An 18,562-nucleotide genomic window follows, 5' to 3' on the forward strand; every position below is an offset into this window, starting at 1 on the left:
TGATTTAAAGACATTTTCAGGCTATAATGAATCTTGAGCGTAATCTACGGTTATCTAGGCTACAAGCTTAAACTGTGCATCCAGAGCTCAGACATCTCTGCTCAAAAATACATGGAATCTTGATCACATAATTGGCCCCATGGATTCAATGCAGAATTTGAAATTGTGGTATTTATTGTACTTGGTGATTATTAAAGGGTATAGTCATAAGGTTAAAATTAACACATTGTTTTTGCACTCATTAAGTTCACATTCATAGTGCACAATCTATCTGAGACAGATAACTTGCATCTGGCAGCATCTGAATTATGGTGTGAGCTGTGAATTTCACTCTACCAGCCAATAGAGAGCACTACACTTGAATGAAACAGTATTTGTTGTCTCTAATCACTAAAAATACTTACATTTATAATGTATCCAGGAAATACAACTGAGCATTTTTTAAACCTGCCCTGGTACTGCACTGAGGTTAGCAACATCTTATCAAGTTGAACAACAACTTGATTTGCCTATAAAGGAAGAGCCCAAGGTGCTTCATAGGAGTGTTATAAAACAAAGTATGACACTGAGCCACATAAGGAGGTTAGGTCAGATGGCCAAAGATTTGGTCAAAGAGGCGGGTTTTAAGGAGTGTCTTAAAGGAGGAAAGAGAGGTAGAGAGACAGAGAGGTGTAGGGAGGGAATTCCAGAGCATGGGGCCAAGGCAACTAAAGGTGTGGCTACCAAGGTTGGGCCAAATATCATTGGGAATGCTCAAGAGGCCAGAATTAGAAGAGGGCAGGTATTTCAGAGGGTTGTGTGGTTGGAGGAGATTACAGAGATAGGGAGAGATGAGGCTATGGAGGGATTTGAAAACAAAGATGACAATTTTAAAGTTAAGATGTTGCTTGACCAGGAGCCAATGAACATCAATGACCACAGAGGTGGTAGGTGTTCAGGACTTGCTGCAAGTTAGGACACAGGCAGCTGCCTTTTGAATGCCATCAAGTTTATAGAGGGTAGAATGTGGGAGACCAGCCAGGAGTGCATTGGAACAGTCGGGTCTAGGGGTAACAAAGGCATGAATGAGGGTTTCAGCAAAGTCGGGCAATATTAAGGCAGTTGAAATAGATGGTATTGCTGACGGCATGAATATAAGGTCGGAAGATCATCTTGGGATCAAATGCGACATCAAGGTTGCAAAAAGACTGGCTTAATCTCAGACTGTTGCCAGGGAGAGGGTTGGAGTTGGTAGCTGGGGAGTTGAAGCAGTCTAAGTGGTTTTCCCAAGAAGCTTTCACACTGCTGCATTCTTGAGTTAGATTGGGACCTCTGCAATTCTATCACTATCACTTTTGCATCACTACCTAAGACCATTAACACCAAATGAGGTTCTCAAACATCTTTTTACGAGTACTCAGAAGTAGTTCATTTATTTTACTTAAAGAAGTAATGCTAATTCTTCCCACTTTCTGTTTGCATTTACTAATTGTATTTTAATGACATCTATTCATGTTCTGTCTGCAGTTATATTTGAAGCATTTTTCTTTTCTCACTTAAGCCTCTTACATCTCTCCTCCCCTGCCTTCACTCAGACACAGGCACACACACACACACACATACTCACACATTGCCACCTATCTATATTTACCCGCACCAGTAGGATTGACCAAGTAAGGAAGGACGTGAGGGCTAAATTTAGCCTGCCCTGTGGATCTCTGTTCAGACACATTTGCTGTGGTATTTGGAGAGGTCAGTACACTGAAGAAGCTGTTTGAATCTATTTAAGAATTTGGTTACAAAAGTACATTTGGGAAGTCTTTCTTGTGCATTACCAGATCCGTGAAGGCAATAGAATATTTTAGTGCCTAATTTCTTTACTGTTCTCTTACATATCAACTATGTTTGCAGTCAGCAAATTTTAAGGAGTGACCAGAATGAATTATGTCCGGATGTGTCTGAAACTGAGTGGATGATCTTTCATTGACATGGAATTGGAGATTATGCGGCCTGTCAAAATGAGCCTGTTGGATATTACCAAGATATTTTCCATGTTCCAGCCAAAAGATGAAGATGACAATGGGGAAAGAAGTCAGTTGAACCAAGCAATCTCTAAAGATGATGACAAACTGTTAGCTGAACTCCTATCCCAGGAGAGGTACACTAGATTTGTTAATAGCCGGAGTGGGTGGGGTATTCCAGGAACCCCACTACGTTTAGCAGCTACTAGTGGTCATCTGAAATGTCTGGAGGTCCTGCTAGCTCATGGTGCTGAGGTGGACAGTTTGGATGTGAAGGCTCAAACCCCTTTGTTCACTGCTGTTAGCGGTAGGCATTTAGATTGTGTCCAGGCTTTGCTCAGGGCAGGAGCTAATCCCAATGGTAGTAAGTATAACAACAGTTCACCTATTTTGATTGCTGCCAGAGAAGGGGAGGTGGAGATTTTGAAGGAACTGTTGGAACATGGGGCAGAAGTCAATGTCCGCTCCAAGATGCCGGATTGGGCCTCCAATCCCTGTGCTTGCAGTGGTCCTCTCTATCTTTCTTTGGTGTATGGACACTTTGACTGCTTTCGGCTTCTTCTCTTATATGGAGCCAACCCAGATTTTAACTGCACCGAGGAGAGACTACTGGCAAGAATTAAAACACCAAAGACTGCTCTGGAGATGTGTTTCAGATATGGTTGTGGGACTGAATATGTCCAGCTGCTCATAGACTTTGGAGCGAACCTTTACTTACCAGATCTCTCTGTGGATAAAAATATAAAGCAAAATGAAGTGTTTAAACTCCTAACCAAAGCCAGAGGTAAGCAACAGATTTAATTGTCATTTCTATGTCAAAAAGTCATACTTTTAAGCAGCAGAGCTCGTGCATTAATTGAACAGCAACTGCCAAGTAATTGCTGTGTTTTCTCATAAAACTGCAAGTTAGTATAAAAAAAAGAACCAGTCTTAAAATAAAACTGGGGAATTGAGGATGGCAGGATGCACTCTCATCAATTGCTAACTAGGCTTTAACTATTGTGGTGGTAGCTTAATTATTCAAAACTAAAACTGTCATTCAAATTTTCCATATTATTGCATATGTAGAGAGCAGCTCTGTATTTATTACTTGTTAAAATGACCTTAGAATCGCATTATTTATTCATTCATTTATTTGTGATAAAATGCAGAAATTGACTTCTGGAAAAGAACATTGGACAATCTGTTTTTGTATAATGTGACCCAAGAACAGAAGTTCAAATCCCACCATGGCAGCCAGAATATTTAAGTTTAGCTTAACAAGAAAACCTGGAACTAAAAAGCTTCTCGAGATTGATGGCCTCTGGGGAGATAACAGCTTAAGTTTATTACCGTAAGGCCAGAAAAAAAATCAGTGAATTCTCTTTCATCAGGAGCTGCATCTTCCGGTCAGCGAGCGGGGAGTGGGGCCCGCTCGCCGACGTGTAAAATGACGCCCTGATAATAATAATGTCCCGACGTCACCCCGCGTCATTTACATTCTCAGGTCGGCAGGCGGACCTGTCAATAGCCTATTGAGGCCATTAAAAAAGTAATTGAAATCGTTAATGGACCTGCCCGTCCAACCTTAAGGTTGGTGGGCAGGCCGGGAGCCCTAGCAGGCTTCTGAAAAGACATGAAACCTCATCCACGGGCAGGATGAGGTTTCATGAGGGATTTAAAAATTTAAGAATAGTTTAAAGTAAAAGTTATGGACATGTCCCAATTGATGTGATAGTGTCACATGAGGGGACATGGCAGTGAAATTTTTTTCTCATCTTTATTTAATGTTTCAAACCTGAGCCGATCTCCCTGAGGTAGCACTTTGCCTCAGGGAGATTTGTGCGCTCTTTCGCGTGCATGCGTGGAACACCGCACTCCCGGCTCAGGGAATCCCCCCCCCCGCCCCCCCCCCCCCCCCCCCCCCCGCCAGCACAGGGAGCGCATAGAGCTTCCTGGCGGACGTCATGCTGGGCGGGCCTTAATTGGCCCGCTACCGTAAAATGGCGGCACACCCCCAACTGGGGGGAACGATCGTGAACCCGCCCACCTGCGCCCGCTCCCACTCTCCCGCTCCTGACAGGGGGAAAATGTTGCCCCAGGTTTGCAGCACAGTATGTAGTGCAGATGGGAGTAGAAAGTTGTAAAGGGACTTTGATAGATTAAATGAATAAAACAGGTGGCAGATAGATTTCAAAATAGGGAAATGTGCGGTCACCCACTTTGAACCAAAGGAAGATGGATCAGAATATTCTCTAAATGGTAAGAAGCTAGAAATTATGGAGGAGCCGATAGACTTAGGGGTCCATGCACAGAAATCACTAAAAATTAGTGGACAGGTATAAGAAATAATTTAAAAGGCTAATAAAATTTTAGTCTTTACCTCAAGGGAACAGGAATTCAAAGGGGTGGAAGTTACGCCACAGTTGTGCAAAACTCTGGGTAGACTGAAACTGGAGTACGGCGTTCATTCCTGGGTACCACACTAGTAGGCACTGCTCTCTGGATTCCCACCCTGAGCTTAGGATAAGGGCCAATGCTACTAACCTGAACCTGGAAACGTGGATTCAGATCATAGCAGACCTCAGCCCAAGTGCAGGAGAGTAGAGGAATATCAGAGCCCAAATGTTCTATGACCAGGTTTGAATTGAAAAAAAAAAAGTCATCACGATTGCTACTGATATTGTTGAGCTAAGACATTGACCTAAAATATTTTTGATTCCAGCTCAACCAAGGTGCTTGATGTCACTGTCTAGGATAATCATTCGCAAATACCTCAAACAAGGAAGTGGACTACATTCCATTGATCATCTGGACATACCACCAATCCTAAAAAATTATGTGAAACACCAGATCTGAGTTGACTGTTGATTTTAACATATTTTGTGCCATGTGGGGATGAGATAAATTTGGCCAAAAGCCCATCTTTATCATGTGTGATTTTGTGATTTTAAAATGGTTCAATTGCATCTGCAACAGAGTTGGACACAGGTACAGCATTTTACTTCAACAGTTATGAAACCAATTGGATTTTTGCAGGTTGTAATTGTATTGTGTGTTGTCTCATGAAGCAATTTTCAAGCTTCACCTCTCAAGAGTGCATATAGGAAATTTAGTTTTTTTTCCTCACCTCTTGCTAGTAGAATTTCTTAATTTAACTTGAAGATACTATGCTATTATATAAATAATTCCATAATTAAAAAAAAAAAATTCATGGGGCGTGGGCATCGCTGGTGAGGCCAGCATTTCTTGCCTGTCCCTAATTCCTCTTGAACTGAATGGTTTGCTAGGCTATTTCAGAGGGCATTTAACGAGTCAAGCACATTACTGTGGGTCTGGCATCACATGTAGACCAGACCAGGCAAGGACGGCAGATTTCCTTTCCTAAAGGACACAAGTGAACCAGATGGGTTTTTACAACAATCAATGATATTTTCATGGTCACCATTACTGAGTTTAGCTTTCAATTCCAGATTTAGGAATTGAATTTAAATGCCACCATCTGCTGTGGTGAGATGTGAGCCCAGGTGCCCAGACCACTAGCCTGGCCCTCTAGATTACTAGCCCAGTGGCATTACCACTATGCCAATGACTCTTCAAAGGGGACTTAAAAAGAAGATTTTGTTAAACATGGTACTTTTATAATATAGTAAATCACAAAATATTTAGACAATTTATTAGAAAGAACACATGCTGTAAAGTGATGTTCTATTTATTAAATAGAAAAGACTTGTAGTATATTAACTGTTTCATTAATTATTTATTTGATTACATCTACAATTGAAAAGCAGGCTCAAACTCAGTGTTGTCATATTTTCCTTTACTGTTATCATTTGTTTAAGTGCAAGTGTGTGGGCACCGGGTAAGGACAGAATTTTGATGCCCTCCACATTGAGGTGCCTGCTGACACTTATAAAGGCCTCATTTTAACTCTGTGTAAGTGAATGGGTTTTCAGTGAGTTAAACTCAGGCCCTAACATCTATGCTTACAGATTAAGAGTGGTTACTTCTGTTAGGAACCACAGTGCCACTGGTACCTGGTGAACCAGGAGGGAAGAAAACTGGATGACAGCGGGGAAAAAACAAAAAGAGGCATCCAGTAAAAGAAATAGAGTTCCTCTCCTGCCTTAAAAATTCTTATAGTTTGTGAAGTATGAAAAATAAAAAGTATAAAAAACACTTAAGTTATCACTTTTTTTGAAGTATTACTTCAAGAAATATTATGTTGTTCCCATGTACTCCATAAAATACAGGATACACTCCAGATATCAAATGACTGTATCTTATGCAAATAAATGGACATGAAGTACGACAAGTGTTATTTTTACAGATGATTTATTATCAATCACGATAATAGCATCAAAACAGCATTTTCACTGCCTCTGGGATATTTTTACTACAACATCACAATACTGTACTTGGGGGGGAAAAAAATATACATTAATACAAAAGCAAAATACTGCCGATGCAGGAAATCTGAAATAAAAAACAAAATGCTGGAAATACTCAGCAGGTCAGGAAGCATCAGTGGAGAGAGAAACAGAGTTAACGGGCGGAATCATCCCAGATTGGCACTAAGTGTGGTAGCGGGCAGGAAAAATGATGTTTTACTCGCTGGCCACAATGGCAGCTTCTCACGCCATATCGTCCCAGTCCAGATGCATTAATTATGCATTCCCAGTTTCGATGGTGGACGGGCTGTCATTCACCAGCCACGCCATCAACTCGCTGCTTCCTCAGGCTGGGCGCCATATTTAAAGTGCATCCTCGCACACCTCTCAGTGCTTCCAGCCCAGGACTGCTTCACAGAAGACATGGCTCCGAAAGTCAAGAAGACTGCAGCCCCTTGTTTAATGCCTTTTGGACACAGTGGAGGCCTGCCATGATGTCCTCTATCCCCGCTCTGGCCGCAGGAAGAGCAATGGGAGATGGTGGCTGCCGTGGTCAGCGCCAATGATCTGCGAAAGAGGATAGCCACCCAGTGCCACAACAGGATAAATGGTCTCATCCATTCTGCCAGGATAAAGTCACTCTTCTCATCACTCTCAACTCACACAAACTCATCACACATCCACAGGGATCTCACACCTCAAGGGACAACACCACTAACTCTCACACACACCCTCACATCGCCATCAGGCTCATATCTTTCAGAGTTCATGTCCTCATCCTGTCTATGTCTCTGCTCACCACACAAATATTCCATGCAGTGCCATGTGTCCTGCTCACACTCCCTTCATCTGTTTTCATGCAGGAGAAGCTGGCTCACAACAGCAAGGAGGGATCCCAGACCAGTGGTGGAGTGGCACACATTAGCCTCCTCACTCACTTTGAGGGGTGTGCCATCACGCTGACTGGTGAGGATGTGGACCGTGACTGTGGCAATGGTGAGGTTGAAGGCAAACACCCTCATGAGGATCCTGCACCACATCATCCCTCTCTCAACACAAATATGAGCACTGTCTCTCCTGCTTTTGGCTGTGCTGTCATGCACTAATTATCTCCACTTTGGTTCACAGGGAGCTCTGCCAAGCAACTGCCACTCTCATCCAGCTAGTCCCTCAGCTCCGTCCAGGTCCTCACCTCCAGCCAAGAGGACTCCTCCTTCATTGAAGAGCTGGAAATAAGCAGCCTGGAAGACTGCGCTTACCCACACCCTCCACCAGTGGGTCCCAGATCTAGAGCAGGCTCGGGTTCATAATCTACTGGTCACCGTATGGACACTTGTCCGCAGCAGGAGGAGGCAGGTTCAGCGGAGCTCCCCGGCACTCGGAGGTCCTAGTCAGAGGACGAGCCTGTGGATTTAGCCTTCCAACTCATCCCTCCTGATAAACAGAGCGGCATTCAAGTCAGAGGAGTGTGTCTGCCTGCTCTCTGATGAAGTGGCGCCCACATATACGCAAATGGAGGTCTCCATAGTGAGGATGGCCAACACCATGGAGACCCTGGTCCAGCAGAATGTGGAGATGTGTGCAGACCTGCACTCTATCATGGTAACCATGGGTGAGTTCCTGCACTTGTGATGCGAGAAGAAAGGGAGCAGCTCAATGTCCCTCCAGGTGCTCCTTCCCCTCAAGGAGTCAGGCCGGGGCCTCGGGCACCTGAAGGGAGGAGGAGCGGCAACTTGACACCCCTGGGTTATCCACCCACGAATCTCAGATGCTGTCCACTTCCCCTGAGTCCCCTTAGCCTGTGACCCCCTCAACCCCGTCCTCTGTCACCACAGAGGGACCACAGGAGGACAGCCAAAGCAAGCTGGGGCCCCCGGGGTCTCAGCTCTCAGCTCTCCAGACGACCCACACCAAAGGCAACAAGGCAAACCATTGCACAGGCTGTCTCCATCCCTGCTGCAGATGTCAGGGCAGCAACTAGAAGTCCAAGGCATTCAAATTTAAGGAATTCTGATCACTGTTGGTTGGATGGGTGAACACATTTTGTCATTTTACAATCTGAAAATATATTCACTTTCACTGAATTATGTGTAATGGTGTCTTTCAACCTCATTTACTGGCTTTGAGAGTCCTCATACTGCATCCAACCCGACCCCACTAGCAGTTCAGCTGCACACAGCTGGCCCATGAGTGTTTCTGGAGGGTGAAGTGGGTGCAAACACTCTCCCATGCACCTGGATCCTTCCTGTATCACACTCATCTCACTGTCCTGAGCATTTTCAATGCTGCCTGCTGGGGTTCACTTTTAGTTGTCCATCTGAGCTGACCCGCATCTCCACCCACCCAATGATCACACTCCCATGCAGCACCTGATCTCGCCCACCACGACACTAGTTCCATTTAGCCAGCATGGTAGTACTACAACTTTTCTTTCGCTACCCTGTCCTTTCCCCTCATCCAGTCAACCATTTCCTTTCCCCCATCACTGTCAAACCTCCAGCATCACCTTCCACTTCCCCTATGTGACCTACCAGCCACAGCTTTTTCTTTTAGGATGTCCAGGTGAACGTGCATATTCCCTTCCTTCCCGAAAATCCCAACCCCATCCACATTAACCTCCTCGACCTCCTCCTTCCCATCCAAGTCTCTTCCAACCACCGTCGCCGTCCCTTCTACTGATACTGTCGAACCCTTCCACCTTACCGTCTCACTCTGCCCTTGGTCATTCTCACCCTTCCCTTGTATCAAGCCCAACCACAGTTCGCTCCCCAAGGGACAATCATGGACTCATTGGAGCCCTCCCTTGCATGTTCACCTGGACATCACTACTCCAGATTCCTTCCCTCCTTGGAATTCATTCCCCTCTTCCCGACTCCACCCAGAACTCCTCCCCCGCCACCCAGGCTCTCTCACCTTAGTCCTTCCCCCCTACCCCCGGACTCCACCCCCCCCCCCCCCCCCCACCCCCCCACCCCCTCCCCCACCCCACCCCCACCATCTCCCACTGGATTTCCCCTCCCTTAGTCCTTCCACTCCCTGGCCCTGTCAGAAACCCTTACTCCTTCTGCCACCCTACTCCTTCCATTCTCCAGACTCCTTCCTCCAACCTTACTTCTTCCTCCACCCTTACTCTGTCCCCCCTCCTGACCCCTTCAGATCCCCTTACTTCTTCCTCCAGCCTTACCTCTTCCTCCAGTCTTAATCCTCCCCGCTTCTCAATTCCTTCGCCCAGCCTTACTTCTTCCTCCACACTTACTCCATTCCCTCTCTGCACTCCTTCCTTCCCCTGGACTCTTTCCTCACCCTGGACTCCTCTCTCCCCCTGGACTCCTTCCCCTCTCCCACCCCGAACTCCTTCCCTCCCCCAAACCCCTTCCCTTACACCTCCCACTTTCCACCCACCCTTACACCTATCTCCACAGTTGTTGTTTTCTCCCCCGTTAGCCTCTCCTCCCCCGTAGTCCCGCCCCCTATCCCAACCTCCTCCCGACACCTTCGGTACCCCCTGCAACCTCACCCCCCCAACATGTTCGTTCACCCCAGCACCTCTTCCTCTCCCAGTCAATCATAGATCTTGCTCTCCCACCCCTTGGTATATCTTCCTCTCTCCACCCCCTCGACCATCATCTGTTGTGAGCAGAACCTGAACAGAGACTTTCCACTTTCTGTGAGCTGCTTTGCAGTGGAGCCATGTCCATGAGAATCCAGCCAGCATGCCATGGTCGTTTCTCCAGGGTCCCGTTGCTGTTGGGCTCCGGCATTTTCTGCTCCTCGGATGTCCGTGATGTGAGCAAGGCCCTGATCCTGACTTCTGCACATCACACATGTCAAGATGTGTTTTGCACCGGCGTGTTTTCTTGCCGACATGGGCGGACAATCCAGCATTGGGGGAAATGAGTCCGGTGGGCTGGTCATATGACGATGTATTACAATGAGGTTCTTGACACCCGATTGCGGGAAACGCGGCCGCCATTGATGGACAGAGCAGATGATTGCAAACTGGTTTCACAATGTCGATTTTTGGCCTTCTCGCCATATCGTCTGCTCATGCTGCTGAACACGCCCAACGCCAACAGGCACGGAAAATGTTTCAGGTCGACAAACCTTCATCAGAACCCACTTCTAGAAAGTACTATAACACCTGGTAAACACCTGTGGTAAATAAATCTTCCTCACAACAATCAATCTTTGAGGAACAGAATTGTGCAAATAAGCAGAAAAGGTGCCGAAGTGGCAAGACCCCCGTGTAGGCCTCATTATCTCTCTCCACCCATCTTGCAAGCTTGAACCTTGTCTGTTGTTTGACTATTCGTGTGCTGCAGTCACATTGCTGCTTCCTCCCGAAGAATATAAATCGTCTGTCTACATCTTGAAACCATCTCAATGCCGAAAGATCACCGAGCTCAGCTTGGATCTACGCAAGTCATCAATCTGCAAGAACCGTATCACTTTAATCTTTTCTTCAGGACTAGAGAGAGGTAGAAATGTGATGGGTTTTATGCTGTTGAAAAAGGGAGGAGGGGCAGAAGGAGCAAAATGGAAGGTCAGAGTATCTTGGAGGGCAAGAGAGATTAAATAACAAACATGTCATAGCTTCTGCTATTAACACCTGCTTTAGTCTTTACTATGATCATCACCACTCTCTTTCTCTTGTGCTCCATGACATCTTTGTCATTTAATCTCTCCTGGCCTCCAACCTATCCCTGACCTACTATTTTGCTCCACCTTCTCCTTCCCCCTTTCTCAATAGCATCTAACCCATCACATTTCTAACTCTCTCCAGCTCCAAAGAAGGGTCATATTAGACTCAAAACATTAACTCTGTTCCTCACTTCACAGATGCTGCCAGACCTGCTGAGTTTTTCCAGCATTTTTCACCTTTATTTCAGATTTTCATCATCCACAGTATTATGCTTTCATTTTAATTTTTATTGGACTTTAAAGTATCACTTATTCTATCCTCCCACTCTGTAAATTATTGGTGTGTTTGTGTGAACTTCGAGTGTGTGTGTGTGAAAGTTGGAAGGTTATTATTATTTTTCTTTGATTGGGTTAAGTACAGTAAATACAATTCTCTTTTTTTCAAAAAACTCAAGAAAACTGGTTTTCTTATGTCTTTTATAGTCACAGCGCATAAACAGTTAAGCAGCCATTGAATTGGCAAGCATATCCTTTTTAAAAAAAGAAAAGGAGTGGGGAAAGAGGGAAGCCATTCGACCCCTCCTCACCTGATCATTACATTATCTACAAAATTATTTTGTGGCTTTGAATTAGAGATCTATCTCTATGAAAAGCTTCAGGTTTCAAATGACATTCTTCCCAGTTATTTCGCTATCAGTGTAAAAGATTTAACAAACATCACCATTATGTTTGTGCATTGTGAAGAAATATTCCAGCTTGCATCATGATAATTCACTTCTGTCATCGTGCTTAACTCAAAACATGTCTCTTTCTCAAGTTATTACATCAGTTATGAAACTGGTTTACCAAATGACTTCCAAACAAGCTAAAGCATGAAGATTGCATAGAGCCTTTTCCCAAGGTATGTTTTGACAAGAAAACTATTTTCAAGTGTTATCTTTATTTGAGAGAGTCTGAGAAAATGGTTAACTGACAAAATAATAGCTTGGATGAGAAAGAGAAAGAGTCTGAAGCTGAATGAGAGTGAAGTTGGCTGAGCGACAGATATGAAATGTGTATATATATTTATTCTCTATTTTATATATATAGTTGTTTGGTAGTACAGGACTTGAGTATTGCTGAAAAAAGAGACATGTTGAAGCTTTTCATCCTGCACTCGCAAGAATACCAATATCAGGGAAAAACAACAATTTATATTGTATGTGAAGAGAGTGCTGATTAGTTGGCAAGTGAACTCTGATTGGTAGAGACATTGCCATGGAGAATGCACTGGTGACTGACATTTAACTGCCAACCATTGTTTTAAATTTAAACCAGGCAGCTTGACCCTGATTGGTCAAGGTATTGCCCTGAGGAATGAGTCAGTGAATGGATGTCACTTATTTTGTTTAGCTGAAACAGGCACAATGTGTGTACCTGTTCTTTCTGTCTGCAAAGAACAGGGCCCTGTGTATTAATATATGTAGCTTCCAGTACACGCAGATGCACCACACTGTGAGCCCAACTGACAATCTTAAATTGGTTGTCAGTGTAATTCTTAGCACATTGAGGATTATTTAACAGATGTTGTCCCATTGCAGAATCACATCTAATGTTGGACACATGTTTGTGTCTAACATTTTGAGTTTTGCAAAAGCAGGCTGGCTGAGTACAGTCTGTACCTTGCCCATTGTGAACAGCGGCTGGGGCATGTTGTTTGATATGATCCATCAGCCTTTGGAACGTACGGCCTACATACCAAGCATCACACTGGTACAGTTTTGACATGTCTCTTTTTAGAGAGAGAGAGAGGGAGAAAGATAAAATTGGAGACCAGAGAGTAAAGGAGACACAGAAACAGACTTACAATCAGATAGTGAGAGTGCCAGAGTAAGACAAAGGGAGAGACAGACACCCAGAGAATGGAATCTTTAAACTTTACAATGTACTCTAAATAATTATAACACCAAACTCGAACATGTGAAAACCTTTGCTCCCCACATTCTTCGTGGCCTTATATTCTGTTCAGTTATCACCAATATATTGTCAATCTTCAATGGTTCCCTTTCCTCCAAAAATATGAAACTTGAAATCCTCATTCTAACTTAACAAATCCCTCCTCAGGCCTAGGAGCTTCATCCTCTAACCCTGGACTTCCATACATTACCCTTCCTCCACTAAGCAACAGGGCCTCCAGTTGTGTTAGCTGTATTTAAAATATCCTCCCTAAATCCATTTGCATAACCTCCTTGCCCCTCAGCTTTCAAAGATGTTCAAAGCCTGCCTGCCGGCCTTGTTTCTGATAATTCTTCTTCTAACCCTCCTTCTAATGTTTAGTGGTGCATTCCACTTCTGTGAAGTGTCTTGACATGCTTTCTACATTAAAGATATGTTGTTTATTTACCAAAGACTGTCATTCCTGGGTTTAGAGAGCAGCCAGGAAAACTGCCCCTCCTCCCACTCTCCTGGTGACTGAGCACACACAGCATGAACTTGTTGCCTCTAAGTGTATGAGAGTGGCCAAGGCCAAGGCCACCTTCCCCTGAATTCTCCTTGGTTCTTTTGGGAATTCACTTTGTCTCTTTTTGGTTTCTCTTCTCAACAATTTGGCCAAAATTGGGCAATTATTGTATGGAAAACCTTGGAAATATGCCCGTACTTATCCAATGTTTCTGAGGGCACTGAAGCATCAATGATATATGGCATTGCACCACCTGCCTGTATTCATATTAAGATCAAATGTGCAATCAGAAATTTGAAAAAGATAGAAAATGTGAAAACTTTTCAACCAACAAAATCACTTTTTGATTTGCACTGATGCAAAGGGCCAGATTTTCCCATGGGTTTCGGGAGCCTGATATCAGAAGCAAATGAGGGTCTCGAGCTTGGACTTACCAACACTGAAACCGGTGGTGCAATCTTCCAGGAGGTAGCCTCCTAATTGGGCTCATGATGTTGTCAACCCAATCAGCTGAGTGCTGCTGAGGCAGGTCAGAGACTGTGAGGGTGCCCAATATGGAGGTGCTCTTTGTGGGAAAGGTGTTGTTTACAGATTGGTATGTTTTAAAGGAGTCCCTGTAGTCTTCTGTAGGTTAACTGTAAGTCTTTATTAACTACTAGACCTATTTACACATTTGCAGGAAAGGATACAAGCTTGGAGCTTTCTCCATGCTTACGTCTGTACATGTTTCTGCTCAACACCACACTGACCCTGGGTCTGGGTTATGTGCCTGCTTACATTACTGTGTGGGTGGTACTGTACTCAGTCCCACATTAACCCTATGTCTGCCAGACCCTTATACTACACCACTCCCCAAGTATTTATCCAATGTATTTGGAGTTATACTAGTTTACTTCATGTCTTACATTGTTATCAGTCCTATACATTTACATTGTTGTTACTACGTTATCACTAATACTACATTAGCACCATTACTACATTATCACTATCCTACCTCCTCTCTTCAAGTCCTTGAATTTAGAGGTTCAGGTGGTCTGAAGGTCTTAGAACCTTTCCATATCTCGTTCATAGTTCTGTCGGAGGAGTGGTAGGCTCTGTCTTTGCTGGTTCTCCCTGTTGGTCTGGAGGGTGAGCTGGCATCTGGGTATGCTCTCATTCTTTTCTTCCATTCCTTTGTGTTGAAGCACACTTGGTTGGTCTGGCTGTTGCGCTAATCGGTGGTTGCTGCTACCCTACCTCATTTCTTGCGGGGTGGACGAACATTGTGTTCATCTCCTTGTTGCTTCTTTTGCTTGTTCTGTCACTGTGTGGGTTGTTTCAATGTCTTCTGTGGCTGAGGAAGTGTGTTCCTGTGGCAAGAAGAAAGGTTAATGGTACACTGCTTTTCGTTGTTGGCCATGGACAGATATGACCAGGTTCCAGCATCTCTTGTGGCTTTGGCATGTTGGCTGGAAGTTGCAGTGTATGCACAGAGGTTGCAGTGTTGACTTGCTGTACCGTCATCAGGGCCGGAGGTAGAGGCTCCTCGGATTACTAATTACTCTCTTTCACCTCTTCCACTGGAGGCATCATTTATCTCTGGGGTGGTTGGCTGCTCTGACCATTGAGGGTTTTTTGGGACCTGTAACAAGAAAGGACAAGGCTGCTGCATAAAGATGGAAGACAGCATAGAGCTGAAGTCCCAGTCAGGGTACTCTTTTTAGTTTGGGTGCCTGGGAATGTGCAGTTCTGATTAATGACAGTGGTTGTCTTGACATCATCTGCCGTCTTGTGGAGATCCAAAGCCATGCAGCATCCCTGCTCAGGAGAGAAAAAAGCTGGTTACAGATGACCTACATCAGCTTGAGGATCTGTTTGCCGCCATACCTCAGTGGTTCCAAGATCATACCAATGATTGGAGGTCGGATTCCTCTGGGTCTGTAAAGCGGTCAGTTGTTTGAAGCCAGAGGTCTTTCAGCCATGATTCTTTGTCTGACAGGATTGTTACACTGGCTCCTGTATCTAATTTAAAATTTGTTAGATAGCGATCGACAGAAATGCCTGCATTCCAAAATAAGAAACAAACATCTTTGACCTCACCCAAGAAGCATAGCTGTGAGTCTTCTGGGTTTGCAGTCTCCTTGTGGATCATCTTTGGGCCTTTTGTGTGTTTCAGAGTTCTTGCCTTGCACAGTTTGCCACAGTGTCCAATCCTGTTGCATTGAGCTGCACTTGCAGGACATTGAACTCGCCCGTGAGGGCGCTTTTTTAAACAACGCTGGCATGGTTGCTCTACTGGCCTGTTCGGGAATTGCTTTTCCTTACTTGGAGTGTCCCCGTGTCTTTGTCACCTGACAAGCTGGACTAAAAGTTGGCCTCTGCACCATGCATTATTCTCTCCTGTTAAGATTGCCCCATGCTGCTCACAGAGTTCTGACTGTCTAATTTTCTGGATTGCTTTTTCCAGGGTTAGGTTTTCCTTTGCTTGTAGGAGGTCAGAGAGTGCATTGTCTGTTACTCCTTCCACTATTCTGTCTATGAAGGGTTCAGACTTTAAAATTTCCATATTTACAATCTTCTGCCATTCTGTACAGATCATTGATGGGTTGATTGACTGGTTCCCCTGGCAGTTGGACTCTCTTATTGAATTTAGCTCTTTTGAGTATTTTGTTGCTTCTTAGATTGAAATAAATATCAAATGATTTTTGTATCTCTTCAAATGTTTTGGATGATTCATTAATCCCCTGTCTAACAATGATGTTTTCTGCAATTGGGCCTATCGAGTAAAGCAGTGTGTTCACCTACTCTTCTTTTGACTTTTTATTTAAATCTGAAGTGATTCTGCATCTTAAGGATTTTTTCCTTCAAATTCCCCAATTTTGCGATTGGTCTGGACCTTAGATTAGTCCGATTTCACTTGCAAGAGTGGAATCGTGACCCATGTTAAAATTTTTAAAGTGTTTTGTGCAGCTTTAAGAGCCATCTGAATTTCAAGATGATATCACAATTCACTCAGAGACAAAGGTATTTCCCTCACTTCCCAGTTTTGGCAGGCTCTGGAAAATGGCTGTGGTAATCTGAGGTGCAATACACCTTTAAGAGAATGTGAGCAGATTGACCATGTGATTGCATTACCCAATTTCTCTGTAGCACGGGCTACAATGGTCATCAGTAGTTTAGAATTGGGTCTGTTTGGAAGAGCACACATATAAATGCTCTGTTATTTGTGTTAATAAACAGCATGTGCTTCATCTTACATTGGTCTCTGCAGCTACAGTATTTTCTTTACCAACTCACTCACCAGTAGATAGGCGTACAGGCGTGTAACCGTGCAACTGAGCAAAGTGACCTGAAAGAGAAGGAACATAACAACTGGCAACGAGGCAAAACACGACCAGTCGACGACACCAAAGAAAGTTGCGAAAATTAAACAGAAGTAAATCAGCCATTCCTTGCAAGGCGATTGTAAGTACAGCCTTCATTATAGTCATTGAAATTATCTCCTTTCAGTATGCCACAGCTTGGCCATATCAAATCGTTTGATCAGACTACCAATAACTGGTCACATTATATTGAACACCCTACATTCTCCTTTTTGGACAATGACATATCAGGGGAGGAGAAGAGGTGAGCGATCCTCTTATCGACATGTGGCAGTAAAACATACGACCTAATTCGTTGTCTAACAGTACCCAATGCCCCACATTCCAAGAGCTTCGATGAGTTGGTAAATCTTGTGAAAAGCCACTTTCAGCCAAAACCCTTGGTAACAACGCAGCGTTTTAAATTTAATTCAAGGTGTTGTGCCCCTGGAGAGGCAGTCTCTTGCTATGTAGCAGCCTTAAAACAACTGACAGGGCAATGCGAGTTCGGGATGTCGATTAACGACATGTTAAGAGACTGATTAGTATGTGGGATTAATGAAGACGCCATTCAAAAAAGGTTGTTGTCAGAATCAAATTCAGACTTCAGCTGGAGTTGGCGCTCACAATAGAGACGCTGTCAGGGATTCAGAAGCAATCAAGGGAGCACAAAATGGCACCGTCCTTCGCGTCAGGAGGGAAACACCGGGTTAGAAATGGTGCAGAAGTGCAGGGCTCCACAGAAAGGTGGGAAACAGCCACCATTAACAGCCCACCAAAAAGCAATGGTTCAACAGAGAAAACCCACAATAATAAGGGCAGAAATAGAACCAGACAGCCTGCAAGCGAATGACAATTTAAAAGAATCGAGTGTTTCTCCTGTCATCGTAATGGGCACATTATGTGGTATTGTAAAGACAGTTTAAGACAAAACTTTAAGCAGAAAGGTAGAAATCATGAAATCCACATAGTAAAGGAACCAGGAGAAACAGAGTCGGACATTTACTCACTACACAACTTAAAAATGGGTAAAGCAGAGCCAATCTACGTGACAGTTAAAGTCAACGTGAAACCATCTGAATGGAGGTGGACAACAGTTATAGGGGAACATACGTTCAAATATCTGAATGGAGGAGACCACTCATTAAATCTGGAACAATTCAGATGCTAAATTAAAGACGTATGCTGGTGAAGACATCCCAATAAGGGGTATATGCAAGGATCCAGTACAGTATGGAAATCAGTCTGTTAATTTACCCCTGATAGTGGTAGCAGGGGAGGGTTGGAACTGGCTGAAGGAAATAAAGTTGGAGTGGACTGAGATTTTTCAACTCAGAATGAAAGACCTGCAAGAATTATTACATAAATATGCCTCCATTTTCAGGGAAGAGCTTGGGAAGATTAAGGGGCTGCAAACTAAAATCCACGTGGATCCTGGGGCAAACCCCCAGATTCTTGAAGGCGAGGTCAGTCCCTTATGGATTATGAGAAAAAGTTGTTATTGAATTAGACAGGCTGGAAATGTTGGGAGACTTACAACCTATACAATTTTCTGAACGGGCAGTGCCCATGGGGACTACAAGTTGACCCATTAATAAAGTGGCCAGGCTTGACAGGCATCCTACACTGAAAATTGATGAATTGTACTCCAAGCTGGCAGGGGGAACTGCATATATGAAGCTCGACATGAGCCACGCTTACCAACAAGTCAAATTAGGAAAGGCCTCTTGGGTTTTTGTGACCATCAATACACATAGGAGGTTGTAGCAG

At 44.2% G+C, this 18,562-nt stretch overlaps 1 protein-coding gene across 1 annotated transcript; it reads left to right on the plus strand.

Moving 5' to 3' along the window:
* The first annotated feature begins 1,705 nt into the window (after positions 1 to 1,705).
* Positions 1,706 to 6,288, plus strand: asb12a (ankyrin repeat and SOCS box-containing 12a). The gene is made up of 2 exons (XM_078546261.1): positions 1,706 to 2,784; positions 4,705 to 6,288. Exons 1-2 carry the CDS (start codon positions 1,968 to 1,970, stop codon positions 4,836 to 4,838), a joined length of 951 nt encoding a protein of 316 aa, XP_078402387.1. The 5' UTR covers positions 1,706 to 1,967; the 3' UTR covers positions 4,839 to 6,288.
* The last annotated feature ends 12,274 nt before the right edge of the window (positions 6,289 to 18,562 follow it).

This window comes from Cetorhinus maximus, chromosome 8 (genome assembly GCF_964194155.1).
Source record: "Cetorhinus maximus chromosome 8, sCetMax3.hap1.1, whole genome shotgun sequence".
Taxonomy (NCBI): Eukaryota; Metazoa; Chordata; class Chondrichthyes; order Lamniformes; family Cetorhinidae; genus Cetorhinus; species Cetorhinus maximus.

What these genes read in the sequence shown, in the direction of transcription:
- asb12a (XM_078546261.1), top strand. Translation starts at nt 1,968, where the DNA reads ATGGAATTGGAGATTATGCGGCCTGTCAAAATGAGCCTGTTGGATATT. An exon ending in ACTCCTAACCAAAGCCAGAG is followed by an intron (nt 2,785 to 4,704) that starts GTAAGCAACAGA and finishes TTTTGATTCCAG; the next exon opens with CTCAACCAAGGTGCTTGATG.